General features: G+C 37.7%; 1 protein-coding gene across 3 annotated transcripts in view; it reads left to right on the top strand.

Moving 5' to 3' along the window:
• VCAN (versican) overlaps positions 1-22,028 on the top strand; it is a 111,412-nt gene that overhangs the window by 45,258 nt on the left and 44,126 nt on the right. For 2 of the 3 annotated variants that reach the window (XR_013167118.1, XM_077139206.1), the window contains exon 7: positions 5,040-8,000. The exons of the other annotated variant lie outside the window; for it this stretch is intronic. Coding sequence is in view for 1 of the 2 variants with exons in the window: in XM_077139206.1 (XP_076995321.1) it covers positions 5,040-8,000 (2,961 nt within the window). In the remaining variant the exon portion in view is untranslated. The remainder of the gene's footprint in view (positions 1-5,039; positions 8,001-22,028) is intronic. 3 annotated transcript variants of the gene reach the window in all.

Genomic DNA, 22,028 nt, shown 5'->3' with positions numbered 1-22,028 from the left:
AAAGTAGAGAAACATATATTCCTTTAGGCCAAGTAGTTAAGACTCTAAAAGTAGTTTTACATTAATGACTGATGTGATTAAAGAACAAAATTAAATTGGTATGTGGGAGGAAAGGGTTGGAATGGTTAAATTAGGGAAGCGGTAGAATTATCCAGCCTGACTCTACCCTGTTAGAGTATATTCTTTTGTGTTTTATTAAACCAGCTTAAAACAACTTGTAAACAGTACTTTTTTCTCCCTGAGGTTAAGATTTAAATCAAAGCCTGTATATAGCTGCAAGAAAAGTACTGTTAAAAAAATTCAATCTGATGCATTTTAATTTAAATGAGGAAATCACATGCATGTATAAAACCACGAGGTGCTTAGGTTCAAACAGTATTATTGTCAACTAAAAATCTACCGTAAAATCCCCAAAAAAGTTTGGTAGTTTAGGTCCAACTTTTCCGTAATTCATTTGAATCTTGGAAATATAATGGCTTCGTATTTTGGAAGTTAGGTTCTTCTTACCTAAGATCCTATAATATTAGAGATTTACTCTACATATAAAAGGTTAAGGAAATTTGGCCATAGCATAAATACCTTCCTTAAACCACGTATGATGCCAATAGCTTCACCCCAATTTCTAATTCATTTTTTTTTAAAGATTTTGAAAGTATATTTTCTACGAAACTTTAAAGCTATTCTCAAAATCAGTTGACCGTTCTCGACTGTTCCGCATGTTCAAAGAGTGACCGGAGTCTGTAGAATCAAATATTTGAGTATTGTGGCTTTAGTTACAGTTCCAAAAGTGATTTCAGAAATTTACCGCTGGCTAGTTGAGTAAAGGAATTTAGAAATATAACCGTATCTTTCTTGTTTACTTTTACCAAATGTAGAAAGTGATTTTTATACCACTCATTGGTAATCGAACAGTGCCAAATCTCATTTTTCCATAATTGCCTTTTCCGTACAAAATCATTGAATAGAACATTAAAAATGACTGATAATAGATACAGTGAAAGTTTATTCTTTCCTAGCATGATGAAATAGATTTGAAAAAACAATTTTATTTAAATTAGTAAATTAGTATTTTTATAAAATAAAGTTTACCTGTGTTAGGTTCCCTTCAAAATTAAACTAAATTGTGCACATGTTTTTCTTTGACCTCAAAGTTAAGCAAGTTATGGGAAATGGGCTTGGAAAGATCATTGCGGTGGGCCACCGTGGCTCAGTGGCAGAGTTCTCTCCTGCCATGTCCAAGACCTGGGTTCGATTCCGGGTACCTGCCCATGCAAAAAAAAAAGAGAGAGAGAGAAGAAGAAAGGTGATCAGGTAATCCCCCAAATTTAGGTGAATCAAAACCATTCAAAGTTCATGCTCATTTCTCATTGTTATTTGTGATCGCCATAAAAGAAGATAGGGCATGTTTCCTGGGCAATCCATTCTAATATTCTATGGCAATTACTGTCAGAGAGTTTTCCTAATTATTTAAGTTCATTGCATTGGAGTGTGACCTAGTTTTCATCTTTTAAGTTGGAGACCAAAATCTAGATAACAGTCATTTCTATTATTGAACACAATTGTTCAGTTATCCCTCAGTGTCTTTAACTAAAATGATTCCCTTGTTTTGAATATTCAATTTCTAAGCCTTTAGTCCTCCTGTGATCTTGCTTTGGACCCTTGCTATATATATATATTTTGTACCCACTGTTTCAATAAGTTTGGAACTAGAAATAGTGTTCTAGGGAAGATTAAATTAGTGCGCACTACTGCATATGCTATCTTATTTATGTACTTGTTCACTTTTAAAAACAGTCTGCCCTTTTAATTTATGGTCAGGTTATTACCTTTTTTGTTCCCTAGTTCATAATCGTTTTGGAGGTGCCAAAATGAGTCCTTCCCTAACTAGACACCTCAAAATGTTTTTTCACTGAATTAGAATCTGTTAGCAGTCAATCAGTCATAAAACTTTTAAAAGATAGTGTGGAGTGGGGCACAGTGGCTCAGCAGGCAGAGTTCTTGCCTGCCATGAGGGAGACCCCGGTTGATTCCCGGTGCCTGCCCCATGGGGGAAAAAAAAGATAGTGTGAATTTTGGTCCCATTGTTCCAGCCTTCACCCTTTCCTCAGATGTGAGCAGCTGAGACTCAACCTCTTGAATACCCACTCAATTTAGGACTTCCCAAACCTATTTACTTGTAGAAAATTTAACACAAAAGAATCCATTTAAAATTAGTTATTTGTCCTTAATGTAGCCAGAATGAGTGTGAGCTAAGTCCGCTATCATTCTGCTAACCGGGTTTCTATATTTTATGAGAAAATCTGTCTCATGTCTCACAACAAAAGCACAAAGAAGATAGTCCATAGAGCATAAAATTCCCTAAGTCCAGTGATGTGAAACATCTGTGCGGCAGACAGCTGCAAAGGTTTGGAAAGGGGCTTTTGTGGGGAATGAAGCAAGCTGATTTTTGTTGGCTTTCCCAGTAAGGAAGTTGAAGAAACACTGGTAGTTTTCCAAGGTAAAAACTTCACGTGAATGCACCTTTTGGGGTGTCACTTTTGGGAGTTGTGTTTCCATCTCTGTAATTGTCATCATTAATGTGATGGTATTCCTCTTAAAGATATTGCTTCGTGGGTATTTGTGCATTTTTTTTGAAGTTATTTCCTCTTTGGAATGGCTGAAGTGAATGGCACGGATGATCAGATTTTCTGAGTTATGATGGAAATCAGCCGTTAAGTTGATGAAAAAGCCACCCAAACCCAAAAGGAAATCTAAGGTTTCCCAATCCAAAGCAGACTTTTTAATAGGCCCCTAAAATTATTGAGAACCCCTGTTTTTTTTAAAATAAATCTGCATAAATCCTGACTTTGTCAAGGAGATTTGCTGAAACATACTGCTGTCACTTTACTATGCTACAGGACTAAAGGAAGGCAACACCAAACTGTACATATTATTATTTAGTTTTTAAAAGATGAACCCTTTGAAAACACCGTTAAGAATGTTTTTTATAGCACCGGAGAGAGTTGATACCAAGAACTTCGGTTAGAATATTGGAGGACCTGATTCACAGACTCTGTTTGGCCTTATTGCAATAGCACCACCTTTTAAGTTAATTTCATCAGCCATGGCAATACTCAGAAGAAAGAGTAAAATTGAATTTCTTTTTATATTAATAATAATGATATGATTAACTTTTCTATAAATGTTTATGTTATGTTTCCATGAGAACTTTCTCTGTACGTGTATTTTATTATCTCCCCCCAAAAGACAAACATGAAAATTGGCAGTTAAACATGGTAACAGTTAAGAAATTTCTGAGGCTAGAGAATTGAATTAAGAGAAAAATTGTCAATCATGCTTTGGGTCCTTAAGTTGCTCATGTCAGTCAAAGTAGACGGAAAGCTCCTTCCCGAAGACGAATGTAAAAAGTTTTTCTCAGGAAAGAGAGGTTATTATTCATTCAAGTGTTTGAGAGCCCCAAGCTTTTGGTTTGTTTGTTTAGTTCTGTTGCAATATAAAGGGGCAGGAAGTGGCAAGCTTCCAGAATAGTTATCCTAGTGTATATGACCACCAAGATTTCATCATAAAAATGAGGCATCTGCTGCTTAAAGTGGTCTGGAGGTTTGACCGCAGTTAATAACGGATCATGCTAGACAAAAGAGATAAGGAACTCATTACAGCCTTAGTCTGATTTACAGCAAAAATCACATCATTTGATCATTAAGTTTTGAAAGAGCAGATGAAGCTAAACGGTACCCAGTCCTGTTTTCCTAGAACTCTAGTCTGGGGATTATTAAAAGTAAGACAAGATATTATCAATACTCCAGATATTATGACTCTCATCAGGGAAAACTGGCATCATGCAATGTAACAAGCTTTAAATCTTATAGGATGTAGCAACACAACCATATGTTTCCTCAGAATAGTTCATCTTCAATTTAGTGGTAACTAGTTTTTTATTTTTGCAAATACTCATTTTTTTAAAATGAGTTTTATGTGCTAGGCTGTTGCTTTTCCCATATTAAGAAGGAATCTCATATACTTGTCACTGTCACATTTACTCATAATTTAAATTTCTGTAAACAGATCAGGCCATGCCCTGAAAATCTGGATGCAATATAACGTAGCATTTTATGATGACATGTTACTTTATATTGCCTGAGCCCATTCATTCTGATGCTCAGGGTTGTTTCCAGTGATTTGTAATTACAGGCCTAAAATATATCATGTGGGTACTTGACTTCCTATCCTATGTTTGTGTTTCATACTAAAGAAAGCCTGGAACTGAGTCCTTAAGAGTCACAAACATAGTGTGTAAAACATAGAACAAAATGTAGAACTACAAAGTGCCAAGCCACCTCGGCCAGAAACATTTTCTAATGTATTAGAAAGGAGACCACACTGCAGAGTTGAAAGGAAGATGAAGACAGAAGTCCAAACACCTGGAAGCAAATGAAGAACGGTATTAAAAGTTTAATATCCTGTTTTTATGAAAGTCTCCACATTATGTACAATGCCGTGGTGTATATGCAGCTCTGTTACGTTTGATGTGGCTTTTTTTGTTGTTGTTGTTTTGCAATCTGGGACACTCCTTTTCCCTCGAGACACATTGCAGCTTGAAAAGGAAGAAGTGCATGGAGCAAGCTAGAGGCAGGGTGCAGGAACCCCCAAATACTAGTATTAAGTTCTCCTAGTAGGTATCAAGTTGCTGCTGTGGTTTTTGATAAGCAAACCTATCTGCTGTATCCAAAGCCTGCATTTATATTTTTTAGACTTATCTTAAAATTACATACTATTTATGCTCCTTAACTGTGAACAGCCATTCATTCCTGTGGGTAAAAGTATAGCCCTTACAATATAAAACAACGGGCTAATTTTTCACTATTAAGGGATTAATTTAAACTAATCTTGGGATTAATTTAAATACAGTTTTTAGACTCTCTCCACCACAAAATACTTTGGAGACATGCCCAAAATCCACAGCAGCAGTTTACAAACACCGGACGTGCAACTTTCTGTAAGTGCCTTGTCTAATCAACTCTTTGAAATTATTTTTCTAGCTAAACAGAATATATCAGAGGCTACAACCATCGAATTGAATATCCTCACAGGAACTGCAGCACCCAGTTTATCCAAGGAACCACCAATGTTGCCTGATGGAACTTCTCCAATAATCTCCTTAATCACAGAATTCCCTGTCATTACGACAAAATTCCCTCCCGTGGCAAACATAGTCGATTTTGAACAGAAAGCCACAGTTCAGCCTCAGGATGTCCCAGACAGATTAGTCACTGCATCCCCCGCACCTTCCCGCAGCAGCAAGAAGCCTTGGGATATGGACTACCTGCCTTCTGCTTTAGAACCACTTGGGGAGCCAGGCTTCTCTGAAATTAAGGAAGAAGTGCCCCCAAGTACAGCTGTCATCTCCTCCCATGCTACTGATTCATGGCATGGTGTCTTGGAAGATACGCAAACACCAGAATCAGTTACACAAAGTGAACAAATAGAAGTAGGTCCCTTGGTAACCTCTATGGAAATTGCAAAGCACACTCCTTACAAGGAATTCAGTGTAACCAAGACACCATTTGTAGTCACAAGAATGACCATGGAATCCAAAACTGAAAAGAAAACAGTAAGCTCTATTTCTGAATCAGTGACCACAAGCCACTACAGATTCACCTCAGGAGAAGATAGTGGAGACAGAACACTTACAGGTAGACCTGATCAGAGCAGCTTGGTCTTTAGCCAAATACCAGAGGTCATTACAGTGTCAAAAACGGCAGAAGACACCACCCACACCCGGCTAGCAGTTTCAGAATCCACAGTTGTGTCATCGGTAACTATGCCTGACAATGATGGATTATCCAGGGACAGATGGGAAGAGAAACAAACTAATGGGAGGATAACTGAGGATATTTTTGGCCAGTATGTATTCACCACACCTTTTCCATCACAGCGCCATACTGAAGTAGAAATTGTTCATTATTCTGATGATGAAAGATTAACAGAGAGAATATCTACAGTTATTTATCCCTCTCCACTCACAGAAATGCCACAAGAAAGAGAGAGAATAGAAACACTAAGGCCAGAGGTAAGAACAGACCCCTTTACCGATGATGAAGTACAGGTAAAGATAACCAAAGGTCTGTTCATAGGTAAACCAGAGGAAGAAGCCTTTTCTGGAACGAAGCTCTCTACAGCTTCCTCAGAGCAAATTCATTCTGTAGAACCCTCTTTGGAAACGACCAAATCTTTGGATTCCCCAGCACTGACAACAACTGAGCTAAGTGTGGAGCCAACAGAAGCAGGAGATGTGGAGGAAGACATTACAGATGGCTATCAAGAGACTACAAAATATGAGGAGGGTATTACACCGGTGCATTTGACCCACAGTACTTTAAGTGGGGAGGTAGTCACTGTATCAGAATGGTCATGGGATAAAGATAAGATAACGTCGGTGCCTTTAGGGTCCACAGAACATGAAGGCTCTCTAGAATTGCCTCCTGCCTTACTCACCACTGTAGAAGTGAATGGGAAGGATGAAGAAAGCCCCAGCTTCACTGAACCTGGAAAAGATGAATATACTCTCGTCCTAGATAGTACTCAAAAGCCATTTGAAGAATTTACTGAGTATTACTTAACAGGCCATGGGGAATTCACAGTTGGATATCAACCAACTACATCAACTGGTATTGCAGAAGAGTCAACTTTGAGAGATTCTACAACTGAAGAAAGAGTTCTATCAGTCACAAGCACTGAAGACCAAGTTGTTTATGCAACCACGGAAGGAAGTGCTTCAGGCGAAGGACCAGAGGTGGACATCTCTAAGTCAGTATCTGTTGTCCCCCAATTTGCACGCACTTCAGAAGTCGAAGGATTGGCATTTGTTAATTATAGTGGCGCCCAGGAGCCTACTACTTATGTAGAAACTTCCCATACTGTTCCTTTTTCTTTAATTCCTAAGAAAGAGTGGGGAGTTTGGATACCTTCTGCTCCATCAGAAGGTGAAGTTCTAGGTGAACCATCTGAAGACATACGTATCATTGATCAGACTCAGCTTGAAGCAGCTATTTCTACTAAAGCCATAACAACCACCGATATCACACAGCGAAGAGCTAAGGAGGGATTCCCTTGGGAAGAACCAGTTCCTGCTCCCAGTTCTACAGATGGCATACCCATGAAAGCAACAACACTATTGGATGAACAAGAAAGTAACGGATCAGCATATCCATTCTCTGAAGAGAGCTTGGTGACAGGTTCTGAGAGAGTTTCAATTTTGGAAACAACTCCAGTTGGAAAAATTGAACCAAGTATGTCTTATCCACCTGATGCTGTAACTGAGCACAAAGTGAAAACAGATGAAATGGTGACACTCCCAACAACACTGGGGCCAAAAGTATCTTTAGGTCCAGGGCCTGAACAAGAATTTGAAACAGAAGGTGGCAGTCCAAGGGAATTTGTATCACCTTTGAGTCCCTTCAGCACTCGTGAATCTCTGCTAACAGAAGAAACCACTACTGAGAAAAGAGAGAAAACTTCTGTAGATTATATTGATTTAGGCTCAGGATTATTTGAAAAGCCCAAAGTCACAGAACTCCCAGAATTTTCAACCATTAAAGCCACAGTTCCAAGTGATAGCTCTACTGTCTTCAGCTCAGTAGACAAACTTCACACAACTCCAGCAACCAAGCCATCTTCGGCATCCACTGAGAAACCACCTCTGATTGGCAGGAAACCTGGTGAGGAAGTTACCAGTGACATGGTAATCATTGGAGAATCAACATCTCGGGTTCCTCTCACTATCCTTGATGATATTGTAGCTAAGGAAACGGAAACCGATATTGATAGAGAGTATTTCACAACTTCAAGTACTCCTGCTACACAGCCAGCAAGACCATCCACTGTGGAAGGCAAAGAGGCTTTAGGACCTCAGACAGTTTCCACTCCAGAACCCCCAAGGAGAACAAAATTCCACCCTGACATAAATGTTTATATTATTGAGGTCAGAGAAAACAAGACAGGTAAGTCTTCCTAGACTTTCTAGACATACAAATCAAGGCAATCAGCATTTTATCTTGAAAGTTACTTTTGGAAAAAAAAAATCAACATATCAAATGCTGCTATTAGAAGATAACTGGAGTGTGAAAAAATTCTGTATTTTTAGCTTCATTTATTTGTACAAGAATTGGAAGAATATGTTAAACAATTTGGAAGAATGTTAGATACAGTTTTTATCTTAAAAGTCATAAGAAGGCCTGCTTTGTCATCTAATATAACCAAATCATCACTGTTACATCACTTCAGAACATGCAGAAAAAAGCGTTTTAATTTGTGTCTTTCCATGCATTACTACTCAAGTGTAGCACTACACTGTGTTAACATTCCATGGTCTTTTAACTATTAACCTTCAGCACTTACAATGTGGACAGCTAAAATGGCATTACATACCTCTAGGCTTGATACAAAGAGTAACATTTGCTTTCTCTTCCAGGATTTGGTAGGTTTATTAAATCTCTTGTGGGGTGGGTTCTAGATGCTGTAATCTAACTGTTATTTTATTGCAAATTCAGTGTATTTCTGGAACTGTTGCCCTTGGGTTTTTTAATGCAGCTTTATATATTTAGAACAAGTACAGTTTAGCCCATTTGTAGGCAAGGTTATTATTTCATGATGTCAGATGTCATTTCAGAAGGTAGATATCACTGCTTTACCTTTGCTTCGAAAAAACAGGCTGTGACATTGTTTATTTTGATTTAATTGTTTTATCTCTAGGAATATTAACTCTCTGGCCAAATTCTTAAAATGTGTTTCTTTTTATTAATACTTGCATTTTATATTACCAAACATGACTTCTTCCTGCTCAAAGGTGAGACCACACCGTCTTCTAAATTTGGCAAGCCAAGTTGTGATACATAGCACGTACTGTTTAATAGATCGTTTCAGATTTTGTCTTTTTTTATTTAGAGGTTAAACTCACTGATTTTAGTAAGTTGCTATATGCTAGTTTAATATGAGAATTAAATGAATTAATATTAATTTTTTCCATTGGCTCTGAAATACCGGCCTAGAAGAATGTCTTTTTATCAGGGTTTCTCGGCTTATGGCTGTGATATTCCTTTCAGTGTGTTATTTTTATTAAGTGTAATGCTCTTCCTTATTAGATTGCTCAAAAGTGATTTCTGTTGGGGGCAGGCCACGGTGGCTCAGCAGGCAGAGTTCTCGCCTGCCATGCCAGAGACCTGAGTTCAATTCCCAGTGCTTGTCCATGCAAAAGAAAAAGAAAAAAAAAAGTGGATCTGTTGGAAATAAACAGGTAGCTCTTTTGTCAAGACAGCTGGCTTTCAGTGCTGTAGGTGGAAACTTTGTGCCTTCTATAGGCTTCCACTGACCAGAATTTTTTTGTGCAAAAGCTCTTACAGGGCAGTGACTAGTAGAGAAGGTAATATAGTTCCCCAGAGTATTAGTGCTGATCCCCACTTCCAAATACAATTTAAAGAAATCTGGATCTGGACATTACTTTCCTAGTAACGGTGCTGTTTCTTGGAATCTATAATCCATTTCCTCTCCCCTACCTTCCTTTTCTGCCTCTTGGAACTGGAGTTGGAGGATGAAAAGTCGCCATGCAAGGGGTAATGAGAATTGCTATTAGTAGGGATGGAAAAAAGGACAGAAATAACCTTGAAAAAGCAGGAAGAGAAATAAAAAGAGGCAAAAAGAAAAATACTACTGCATTTAACTTGAAATTTTTTTTAAATACTTGAACAACTGATCACGCAGAAGTTTTTCACAATCTCTTCGTGGTGTAGATACTAAGTTGAAGCAAATAAGAGAAAAATAGTAAAAATGTCCTGCATTTTATAACTGTTCTTAATGGGGAACCATGTGCTAAAGTAGGATAATCAGATTACAAAATGGAAAAAGTGAACCGCAGTCTTCCTGGAAGAATTGGTAGCCATCAGAAAAAAAAAAAATCTAAGTTAGAAATGATTGCTGAAAATGGAGTGTCTGAGCAAACGTTACCCTGCAAATTTCTATTTGAGTCGTGGAATTAATTTGTCTTTGACAGTGAATAAATAGGCATTTCCTCTTCTTTCTTCCACTTTGAACCATGATCTGCCTTCAAACTAATTTTTGTTCCAGCATTCATTAAAAAATATATCCCAAAACTCTATGGAAAGGGAGTACTTTGTTACCTGTATAATAGGTAACCTGTGTAACTTATGGTAGGATTTCAGTGTGTGAGTCTGTTGAGAAGTGGGATGGGGATCTCTCTCTCTCTCTCTCTCTCTCTCTCTCTCTCTCTCTGTCATCTATCATATCATTTATCTTTTTGGGTGCTTAAATATGCCATTTTCCTTAAATCTAAAAGTGGAGTTTACTGTCTTGAGAAAACAATGAGATTTATTTAGATCCAACTGCTTATTTATACTAATTTTAATTGTCTTTTATGACAAATTTAATTTTCAAGCATTTTGAACTTTGGCAAGGGAAAAACCCTAAAGCATATGTTAAATTAATGAGTTCTAAAGCAGGTGTACACACTAAAAAGGAAAAATGCATCTTTGTCTGGAAAATCAATATTTTTATGTATCACGGCACATTTTTCCAGAGTGAAGAATCCTTGGTACAAGTATGAATTTGTATAAATCTATTCACGAGCATAAAATCGACCATTACATGTACTGTGTATCCAAATAAACAAAAATACCACCCATGCTACGCTAAACCAAGACTTTCATAATTTTTTTTGCTGCACTCAGCAAATCATATAAATCTTGACTATTTTTTACTGCTGTGAAACAAAACATGCTACTCAGGATACGTTTATGTTATATTTGCTCAAATAGATCTTAATAGTAAGATCAGGGCATTGTTGCTGGGGGGCAACTATAGTTATATTAGTTAAAAAAATCTGAAGGAACGTTTCAGCTCATAAAACTTTTATGAGCTGAAAAAAATGCTACGGGGTGTGTTTAACAGTGGTTCAGGGGATACTACTGAAAACATGACTGTCTCTTTCAGGAGTAATTTGCACACCTGCATTTTGAAAAATTATTGAAAAGTTTCCTTTGTGAACGTGCATGAACGTTACAGGGCTTAAAAGCATAGGGAGAGGGCGGGCCACGGTGACCCAGCAGGCAGAGGTCTCGCCTGCCATGCCAGGGACCCAGGTTCGATTCTCAGTGCCTGCCCATGCCAGAAAACAGACAAACAAACAAACTTCATTTCGGGATTTTTTTCTTGTTGTAGTACACCTCTAAATCGTGAAATGAGTGTAACAGAAATTGTGGATGTTTTTAAAAACTGTTGTACTGATGTCTTTAAATCAAAGAAGAACTTGGAAATGTATAGATATTAAATGCAAACATTGTTACACAAATGTTCAAAGCTGTAACCTTAAACAAGGTAGCCTATTACATAAGCACATGTATAAACATTAACTCGTTTAATCTTCATAGTAACCTTTGTGACAGGTACACTTGATATATTCGCTTTACAAATAAGAAAACTGAGGCACATAAAGATAAACTTCCACAAGATCACATGGCTAGGAGTAGGAAAGCTAGACCCAAGCCTCAGCAGTCGGCTCCTGAGTCCAAGTCCATCTATGATGCCATGCTGCCTTCCAATGGGGATTCTAAGAATGGGCTCTCTTACTCTCGATTGCTGGTCAGCGTTAAGCATTTCTTATGATGTATGATGTTTAGCCATTTTCCTTATTTTATACCCCCATCCCTCAAGTAAATAGGGAGCACAGTAATGACCACGCCTATTTTACAGATGAGAATACTTAGTCTCGAGGATGTTAGATTTAGTAGCATTCTTTCAAAGTCAGGATTTGAACCCTAGTCTTCTCATGATGTTCTTGAATATGAAGGTGGCCTGGCTGGGAGGTGTTACTGGGTTAATCCCCAAAGTGATTCGTGAGACCAGTGTCTTTTCCCTCTGACTCCATTACATATGTATCCGTCTTCTCCATTGAAAAAAAAAAGTGGAATAAAATAAATAACTCCTAACAACCGCAAAACCCATGCACTTGAGACTAAATAAGGCAAGGACTGGCTCTTTCTGGGAAGCCACACAGCTGATCTCTTCTCATTTTTCTCCTATTCTCCCTTCTCTCTTGCACTTCCTTTGCAAATTCCATTAGTATGAGGAACAACTTTTATTGGGGATGATAGCATTTGTGAGGTTGTAAGGCTAGTGGAAGGGGTGTGTGCATCTTTCTGGTTGAATGACTTACTACCCTGAGAGCCGCCAGACTGATTTGCTGTCTAATAATTTGGTCATTAGATACTGAGTAGTAATTTGTCAGTTCAGTCAAAATTATTAGATGACTTGAAAATACACGGAGGCTGGACAGTTTACTCTGCTCTTTAAAATCATCTGTGCATTTTCATTTAACGTATTGTTTGGAATTATTTATTATTCAACAATCTTGAATGAATGGTCTACTAATAATATATGTCCATTTTCCAAAATAGGTCATGAAATTGCTATTAAAGAGGGTTGAAATTATTAATTTTTGAATTCCCAACACCTAGCACAATGCCGGATACAGAGTAAGCAATCCATATATGTTTGTTAAATACATGAATAGGTGAGTGGATGATTTAGTTATTGAAATACAAATAGTTGCTATGAATTCACTGCCTTATTAGGTGTTCTCTTTTGTTGCCTTGACAATTTATACCTACCTAAATCTAAGTGTAAGGCAGATACAAAGCAAATATTAAACTAAAATAATTTAAAGTTTAAGATACTGATAAAATTGTCAGTGTAATGATATTAAAGATTAATGACAGCTCAAGAAAGATAATTTTGACCTCTAAATTAGAGTGCATTTTGCTCAAAAAAAACCTACATGTTGAACATTTTGCTAGGATTCCTTACTCAGAATTATTGCACCTTATTGCTCACATCATTCAGAAATAACTTCCATGTAATTAATACCTTTTATACTTTTATTTGTTCATCCTAGAAATAAATGTACGTAGAGCTAAAGGTTTATTTTCTGGATATTATGGCTTTAAGAAGAGGGTAAGGAATAAGGAGCATCAGTTCTGAAAACAGGAAGTATCTGGGTATATATCAGTATTTATATGATTTATTGTATAGTCACTTATAAAAGGCAATGTTTACATGAGAGAATCTCATAAAATTTAAAATTTAAAATCACATTTTTCATTGTCAAAAAATCTCACAGAATTTCTGACAATGAAATTTCTCAGTTATGTAGAACAATTATTTTCAGATTTTTTTGTTACCACATAAAATTTCTATCTTTAAACAAAACCTTTTCCAGGCTATCCATATTTTGAACAAGTGAGAGAGCAGATGTATTGGTTGATATATGAAGAGAGAAGGCAGGAGCTCCACTTTGTCAGGGCCTCTCTCTCACCTCTTGTGATGGTTTCTAAAATATCATATACCTCAGAACACAGCTAAGAAGACAATGAAATCATCTAGATAACTGAAAATAAAGCAAAAGCCATCATCCCCAAATGAATTGATTGTTTTAAGTATTTTAAAGTTTGATCTGATATCAATACCTTTTGCTCACTGAAGTGATAAACATTTATTAACAGTTTAGCTTGGAATAACTGTGTAACTCTATTCACGGTACCATATAAAGCAAATTAAGCAGATGTTTCAATCTTATAGTTGTCCACAGTGTCGTACATCAAGATAATGTACAGTTAGATTTCAGAATATCAGATATATATGCAGAGTTCAGTCATCATCACCTCACACTTATGGCTCAATACTTTCCAACCATTTTTTACTTATATTGATTATTTCCTTTACCGCTAGGGAAATTACTGCAGATGGGAGAATGGAGGCACACTGAGTCAAACACTCTTTTAGTACTCTTGGGAGCATTTTTGCAGGGAGGTGATTCTCTCCCCTGTTGAGTTCAGAGGAAAAGTGGGATTCTGATAGTTCAGGGTCTGCCCTGCCCATCAATTCCTGAAAAAGTATAGACTTTGGAAAAACTGGTTTCTCACTGGTGTTCTATTGTTCTGTTAAGAGTAGATAGCTTAGATTTGGTTTCCTACTAAAAACGAGAGACTGTGAATACTGCTCAGATACCTGCCATGGCAGTAGACCAGTATGCTGAAATCTAAAGCTCTCGTTCTGGGCAGATTCTTCTTTCCTGCAGAATTTTGGAGGTCATCCCAGAAAATGGGTCGGACCGGTGCCTGCACACATGGGTGACTCCTTTTGCTGTGCCCCAACTGTGGCTCTCTGCCAGGGAAGCACAGTTTTCTACAGGGAATTAGGGTGGCTGCTTCCATCCCTCACTGGTGTCCCAAGGTCTAGAAAAGGATTGAGTTCCTCTTCTATTAGTCAAATAAGGAAAAGGGAAAAGAGAGTCTATCCGCTCTTCACTGAAATAGTCTATCCTCTCTTCACTTTCATAGTAGGAGGAAAGGAATTGAGCTAAGTATCTCTACATTATTAGTACGCTTGTTACTGCACTGAAGGCCGAAGGGTCACTTTTTGTTCAAAAGTCCTGCTAAGTGAAATGCTTTGACCGTGTAACATACATACACACACCACACCACACGTGTAGACTTCGAATTTTAGATTGTTTTCTTCAAAGATTGAGATTTGATGATAAAAGAGAAATTCCTTACATCGCTAAAAGAAACCATTCTTTTCTTCCTAAAACAAACCAATGCCTTCTCTTTCTGAAAATGGCCCTTGCAATTGCAACCTGCCATTATCAAATCTATTACTGACGTAGAGGCATTATTCAGTGACGAATATCACTTAACAACTACTGGCAATCCCCTCAGGAGACTCGTACATGCTTTCTTCCAGCAGAGTAGAGCCGATTAAGAATTATCTTCAGGCAAAGCTATAGCATGCTAGTCCTTTGACAGATACTGGAGGGGAACACAAAGAAGCATAAGCCATAGGTCCTCGTTCCACAGACTTTCAATGTATTTTGTGGACAATCTAATGTGGTTGCCACATAAAAACATTGTTACGTGCTAGGTAATGTGGTTCTGACTGTGAATAACAGATGAGCTCAGCAAAAGAAGGAATTAATGAAGCACGAATGTGAGAGAATGTTTCCTGAGCTAGTGCTTGTTGGAGGAGTAGATTAAAAACCCACTACTGAAGGGTAGGCAGCGGTGGCTCAGCGCCAGAGTTCTTGCCTGCTGTGCCTGAGACCCGGGTTCGATTCCCTGTGCCTGCCCATGCAAAAAAAAAGAAAGAAAACCCACTACCAAAAAAACCGGTTTTTAGCGTATTCCAACCTAAGCTCACCAGTGGGCTTCAGGCCCCCTGAGTATATAAGCAGCCATTTTTCTAACTGGGTCTGGAGTCAGAGAGGGTATGGCGAGCTTCAGAGGCTGAGTCCCGGAAACCTACACAGGCTCATGGAAGCCAGAGATACTCAGCCAGTTCCTCAAGAGAGTGTTTTCAACACTTTTCTGGGCTTCAGTCATTCATACTTTGTGACAAAAAAGAGCACCTCTGTCCTCTGTAGGCTAGGTATGTTTAACTTTTAAAAATATATTCCCAGGTGGGCAATGGTGGCTCAGTGCCATGCGGGAGACCCGGGTTTAATTCCTGGAGCCTGCCCATGCAAAAAAAAAAAAAAAAATATATATATATATATATATATATATATATATTTTTTTTTGGTATACATACATAAACATACATATATATATGTATATGTATGTATACCTATGAAGTGTCGTGGTTCAGAATGACAAACGTGTAGAGTTAAATAGCATACAAGTATTTTTAAAAGAGTACCTGCACATTCTAAAAGGTGATTTGAAGATTTACAACATCTTAATTCATGTGAAAATGGAATCAGTAGGGTTGCAGAAGCGGGTTTTATACATCGGGGAATCTGCAGTCCATCCTTTCCTTTGCTTATCTGCAATGTGGACCCAGGAATTTCTTAATTTCCCTGTCAGAATTTTGTGTCAGCAAAATGAATGTGATGGCTATTATTATAGAGAAAGAACAATATTTCTAAAGTTTGACCCATTCTCTTTCTCCTAATCGTAGAGATGATAAAACTAGGAAGATTTTCACACACACATATACATATACACACACAGAGATATCTGGTGAAATATGTACACATATGTTCACATATATTGTTAATCATTTATTCAATAAACAGTAAAATTATTTCCATGCTCCGCGGTGGAACTGGATTTTTGATGTACATTTCTCATCTGTGATCTCTCGAATAATCATGGAAAGGCGATCAGTTCACCCCATAGATACACAGAGGGCAGACAAGGTGGTGGCAAGAGCTTTTGGAATTAGGCCTAGATTCCTTCTCAACATTGTTCCTTAGATGATATTTGGTCTTGGCTATAGTCCTTTTCTCTACACGCCTCAGTTGTTATAACATTAAAAAGTTATAATAATGCTACAAACTCACCAGATTGCTTAAGGAAGCACAAGGGAATGTCCTCGGGTGCTTACCATGTGACACTGACCGGAGTAGGTGGCACGTCACATATTTCATACTCCCTAAGTGTCTATAAAGCAGCAGGCCTGGTGTCTGGTACATGTAACCACTTGGTACAGATGGGTCCTCTGTCTGCTTTAGGAATGATTTCCTGCTGAACTTCTAAATGCAGGAAACTTAAGATTGTTTTGTACTCAATAAGCAAAAGTTGAATTATCTTAAGATCCAAGATGAACTATGCTATAGGGAGCCAAAACAATTATATGGAAGCATTTGCTTGAATGCAAGAGCTTGTTCAAGTGTGAATCCTCTGTGGGTTGTGTTTACCCAGGGTAAGGCCTTTTGGGGTGCAAATCAGAAGCAGCTGCAGCCCTTGTTTTACATGTAAATATGGTGTTGCTTCTATTGACCTAAGTGTGAAACTCTTTACTTTCTGATGTGTGTGAACAGCGGGCTTATGATTTTGATAGTTCCCGATTTAATTTTTTTTGAAAAAAAAAAGATTTTTTTTTTTACAATTTTTTTATAAATTTACCCCAAACACTGTGCCTAGCCTCTTCTTGCATATTCATAGAATGCATGAGCATTCTGGGTTGTCTTTTTGTTGTTGTCAAGGAAACCCCCCAGTTCTCTACACAGGGATTACATTCTTCTCTCTTAATAGCTCTTAGATCATTCATTTGTGCAATGAATAAAAAATGTATTCATGGGTCCAGACAGTCTTTAGAGCTTTTTGGGAGGGAGGGGGGATGGTGAGGGGAGCAGTGGAGGTAAAAGAAAAGGGAACAGAGATGCTCTCTGAAGTTTCATTTTAATGGCATCAGGTTGTGAAATTTTATATTTTTGAGGACTAGTAGTCTACTTTTTGCCAGTTTAGATAATTCATAGCATTAAGCCATAGAGAGACTAGTTGTTTGTGATGTACAAATGGAAGAGTTGCTTATTAAGTGGCTTCATTGATAGAACCATTCCAAGAGCGGAGCCCTGGTTGAAGGTGGGAGGGAGAGAAGATGTGCTTTAGTGCAACTGCAGTATGTTTTTTTTTATTTGTATCAAAGTACTTTGAATTTTAAACCACATCATAATAATGGAAGCAACAGAAAATGTTAACTATTCTTTTGTCCTGGGGCATTGATTTTATTGAATTAAATAATCGTGATCCTTATAGAGATAGTGGCCAGTATTTAGGGTTTCTGAGTGTGAAATGAGAAGGGAAATAACCATCTCTTGGCGAAAAGAATGATGCAATTATCCTTAAAAGAGTGATTTGGCTCCTTGGAGGAAAATAAATTATGGTGACCCTCTAAATATTTGGGAGAATTATTGGACTAATGTGTTAAATGTTTCTCCAAAAGTAATTTAATGTCTAAATAAGAGATTTCGAACTGAAAACAAAGAATCTCTGGGGTGGGAGGAAAAATGTAAGTGTATTTCAGCATCCACATCTATGAAAATTACTTTGAAATATTGGCATCACCCTGTATATTCCAGTTTGCTCCCACACGTGTGTTTGCGTGTGCGCCTTGACTGGGTTCTAGTGATTTCATCTTTCTGGTTGGTTTATGGCCCAGCATTCCTGGCACATCACAAGGAGGCTTTTTAATTTGTTGGTTGCATGCTGTGTATGGTAGATTTCTAAAGGTTTTGGTTTTTCTGAGTAAGAGAGAAAAGGAAAAGGCATCTGCTAATGTATGTTTCTGGTATGAAGGAATCTAATATAATTATAGTTTTACTCTATTTTATAAATAAAGGCGCCCATCTTACTATCTGTAGATTAAACATTCCTTGTCTATGTCCTCACCCTCACCCCCAGGAAATGTTTTAGGGTATTTTTGAAATGCAGTCATTCAATCAAGCTACTGTGCAGCTGGGTAGGGCAGGGGTGGGGAGGGGGAGAAAACTGTCAACTAGAAATAATTAGTAAGCAAGGGAGAACTAATTGTTTGCATTAGTAAAAGGAAAAATAGATGCTAATATGAAAGAAGTTAGCATAAGAAAAAGCATCTTTAGCAAGGTGAGTCCCAGAGGAACTCTGGCCCCTTATCACCTCACTGAGCAACCACCCCATCGACCCTGGGAGGCCCAGAGCTGCATGGCCAGGTGCCAGCCTGGCCAGGAGGTAGTTTGAGGAGCACCAGGAAATCGCCCAGTGTCTTAAAATTGCTCCTTCCACTTCTTAACCCTGGTTACACATCAGTCTCCGAATAAAACTATCCACGTCCCTATCGCCCACCCCGATGACTTGAATCTGAATTTCTGGGTCATGGGGCTCAAGCATCTGTATTTTTTGTTTGCTGGTGTCTTTTTTTAAAACTTGCTTTATTATTATTTGTCTAACTATGCATCTGTATTTTTTATGTGATTCTGATGCATAGTGAGCTTTCAGCACTAATGGTGAGCTAAAGGCTTTCTAAACTTCAGAGGATCCTGCTGAAATGCAGAGACTCCTGGGGAGGGAGCACTCAAAGCCTCTGTCAGTTGAGGCTGCACTCTACCAGTTCCAAGGAGGAAAAAAGAATGTGTTTAACTCAGGCTCCCCTGCTGTGCCTCTGCCATTAAGCAATGCAGAGTGAAATGGTAGTCTTTGATCTTATTTTTGGGAGTAAGCTTTTTTCACGAATGTTGTATGTGAACATTGGTATATGCAGAGAAGGAAGAAAATGGCATTAAATATTATTGAAATATGTATTAAAAATTTCACGAGTAACTATGTATGGGTGAAACAAAAATACTCTTGGAGGATGGTGTATACATCTTTAAATTTTCCAGAACTGTGTTCTTCACTTTGCTTGCTGATACTATGTTCCATCTGTCAACATCGAAATTAAAAGGAAATATGCTTATGGCTTCAGAATTCTTTTGGCTATTATGCCAAAGCGAATTTGTTCATTATACATTTACATCTGAGAAAGGCAGTGATTGCCACCCTCATATGGTCCTATATAGATTGTTGGATTTGGAAAGAAAATGAATGATAAAAAAATATTCAGACAAGGTTTGCACATTTAAATTGTCGGGGTTTTTTGTAAAATAGTAAAGCTTTTAGTGTTTGAGTTATATAGGATTCTTTAATTGTATCTCAGACTTTGAGCTGTAATTGCAGCCAATGAACAGTGATTTCTTCAGTCCAAAATACAAATCTTTGGAAGGAAGTATCAATACTGTATAATGTAAACATTTTTCATTCTTAATAAATAACTATGTAGACATTCTTTAAAGTAAATCCCCCAAGCAGGGGCTAAGGGTCCCGTGTATGAGAAGCATTATATGCTTTAAGGGTCTCTTCACTTTATTATGGAACTTAAAATTTAGTGAGGAAGATAAGGCAAAAATACAAAAACCACAGAGAATTTACAAAGAAGAAATGATCTGGCATAATCCCTGTGGCATACAAACCAAAGATATGATCCATTTGGAGTGAGGAGTTTTAGAAAAGCGTAGGAGTGCTGAAGTCTTCAGCTGTGCCATTCATAAATGGGTGGGAGGTGTATCAAAGGAGGATTGTGAGACATTTTAAGGTGGGGGAAAAGGGGAGGTTTTTCTTGAGCAAAAGTATGAGGCAAGGATGAGGAAGATACTGAGATAGGGACATAGAGCTTCTGGGTTCTGATGAAGAGAGAACAACAGAGAATTGAAGGAGGGATTGAAGGTGGGGCCAGTTAATGGAAATGTATGAAGGCAGGTTGCAAAGGTGACAGGAAGTCACTACCAACTAGTAAACAAAGAAGTGGCAAGATTAAATAAAATAAAATTAAATAAATAAAAATAAAACAATGTTTGATACAGTTCAGCTGAGCAGCTATAGTTTTAGGGGCATAGAAAAGAACTATATATACTTATTTATAAGGAGCATTTGTTTTACTTTAATCAAAGTTTTCATTTTTTTGGGGGGTGGGGTGGGGATACGCATGGTCCAGGAATGGAACCTGGCTCTCCTGCATGGAAAGTGAGCATTCTACCACCGAACCATCTGTGCACCCCTTCACTTCTGGTTAAATCCCCTTGATTCTGCCCACCCCCCCCAAATGTCCAAAGCATTTCTCTGAGTGTTAATTATCTGGTCATATCTACATTTTTAAAAAAACCTTGATGATGTTGGAGAATCAAAATGGAAAAGATAATAGACGTACTGCCCCATGGTTGCTTTTTGTTGATTTGCTCAGCTTTTTATCTTTTAAGGAAACATTTAGAAAACTAAACAACCTGGCTGACCTCTTTCATATAGTCCTTTATCTTATTGTTCAGATAGACTCAAAGTTCCTGAAATGCCTCAATTATGCTTTCTAGGAGGGCCCTTTCTCTTGAAATGGGACATTATGATGTCCCTGAACATTTTCCATAGGAGAGCCCCGCCCCCAGTGATGTCTCCTTACATGCAGTAACACCTGATGACTCTATCTTAACACTCGAAGCAACAGCATTATTAGAGGATCATCTAAAGTTGGGGAAAGGGATGTGTCCCAGTGATAATACAGGTCTGTCTGAAGTGTTTATATTGTTTATACACGTATCTTCCTCTTTCTGAGTATAAAATTCACGAGTTGCGAGACACTGCACTCCTTGCTTGACATGAGAAGGTCAGGGTAACACACCGCGCTTGAGTGCTGCACTAGTTGCCCCTTGGCTAGCACAGCACACAGGAAAATGTGGGTCTCGGGTCCTAATATTGATCCTTGGCCTACTGTCTCTCTCATCTCTGGGCAGCTTGAGTATTGATATAAAATATCACGTTTTTCAATCATTCAGTTGATTAAGGCTACAAAAACATCTGACAGGGTTTGGAATGGGTGTTTGCATCTTGATTACTGACAGGATATTCTTTTAACATACTGACTGCATATGATCAAAGACTTGACACTTTTTAATTTCTCAAGTTTTGAAAATGTTGGGGATTTTAGAAATCAAATTGAAATTCATTTTAGGTGGTTTTCTTTGCCTCGGAGAGTGCCAGTTAGCGTTTGTTTTAATTAGAGACATTTTTAAGGTGAGCAAAATGGAAGCATTTGTTTCTGTCTGGTTATTGTATCTATATGTCTGTGTTAAAAAAAAATTATACTCTTCAAGAACCTCATGCTTTCTCTATTTAAATTTAACACATATTTCTCAAACATTTCAGAAGGGCAATGTATTGTATCTTTAACATTGGAAACAAAACTTTCTTTTGTTACACATTAAAGTGAAATATACTTTGGTAAAAAAAAAAAAACAGCAACAAAAAAACGTGATCCTAATATATCTCAGCTGAGTAGATTGGTATACACTTACATTTAATTAAAAACCCTTAAACTTAAATTGTAAAAATTCCCTAAAGAGAACATGAACCTAAACCAGCTGCCTATGCATCTTAGCAACTATGTTTTGCATCTGCTAACAGTATGACTGGAAGATTTGTGCTATGTCTACAAAACTCTGCCATGAAGTACTTAAAAATACTTGATGAATAATTTGAGGTCAACTAGCAATAAAGTGTTGTGTGAAATGCCATTAAAAAAACCTATTAACCACGGTACCAGTATACTCAGTCAAGCTGTTAAAATACATTCATATAAACACAGAAAAGATTATACATACACGATGTAGAGTTGACTCTTGA

The sequence above is a fragment of the Tamandua tetradactyla genome, chromosome 21 (assembly GCF_023851605.1).
Source record: "Tamandua tetradactyla isolate mTamTet1 chromosome 21, mTamTet1.pri, whole genome shotgun sequence".
In the NCBI taxonomy this organism is placed as follows: Eukaryota; Metazoa; Chordata; class Mammalia; order Pilosa; family Myrmecophagidae; genus Tamandua; species Tamandua tetradactyla.
Note: the sequence above shows the minus strand (reverse complement) of the source record. Positions and strands in the feature narration are given on the sequence as shown.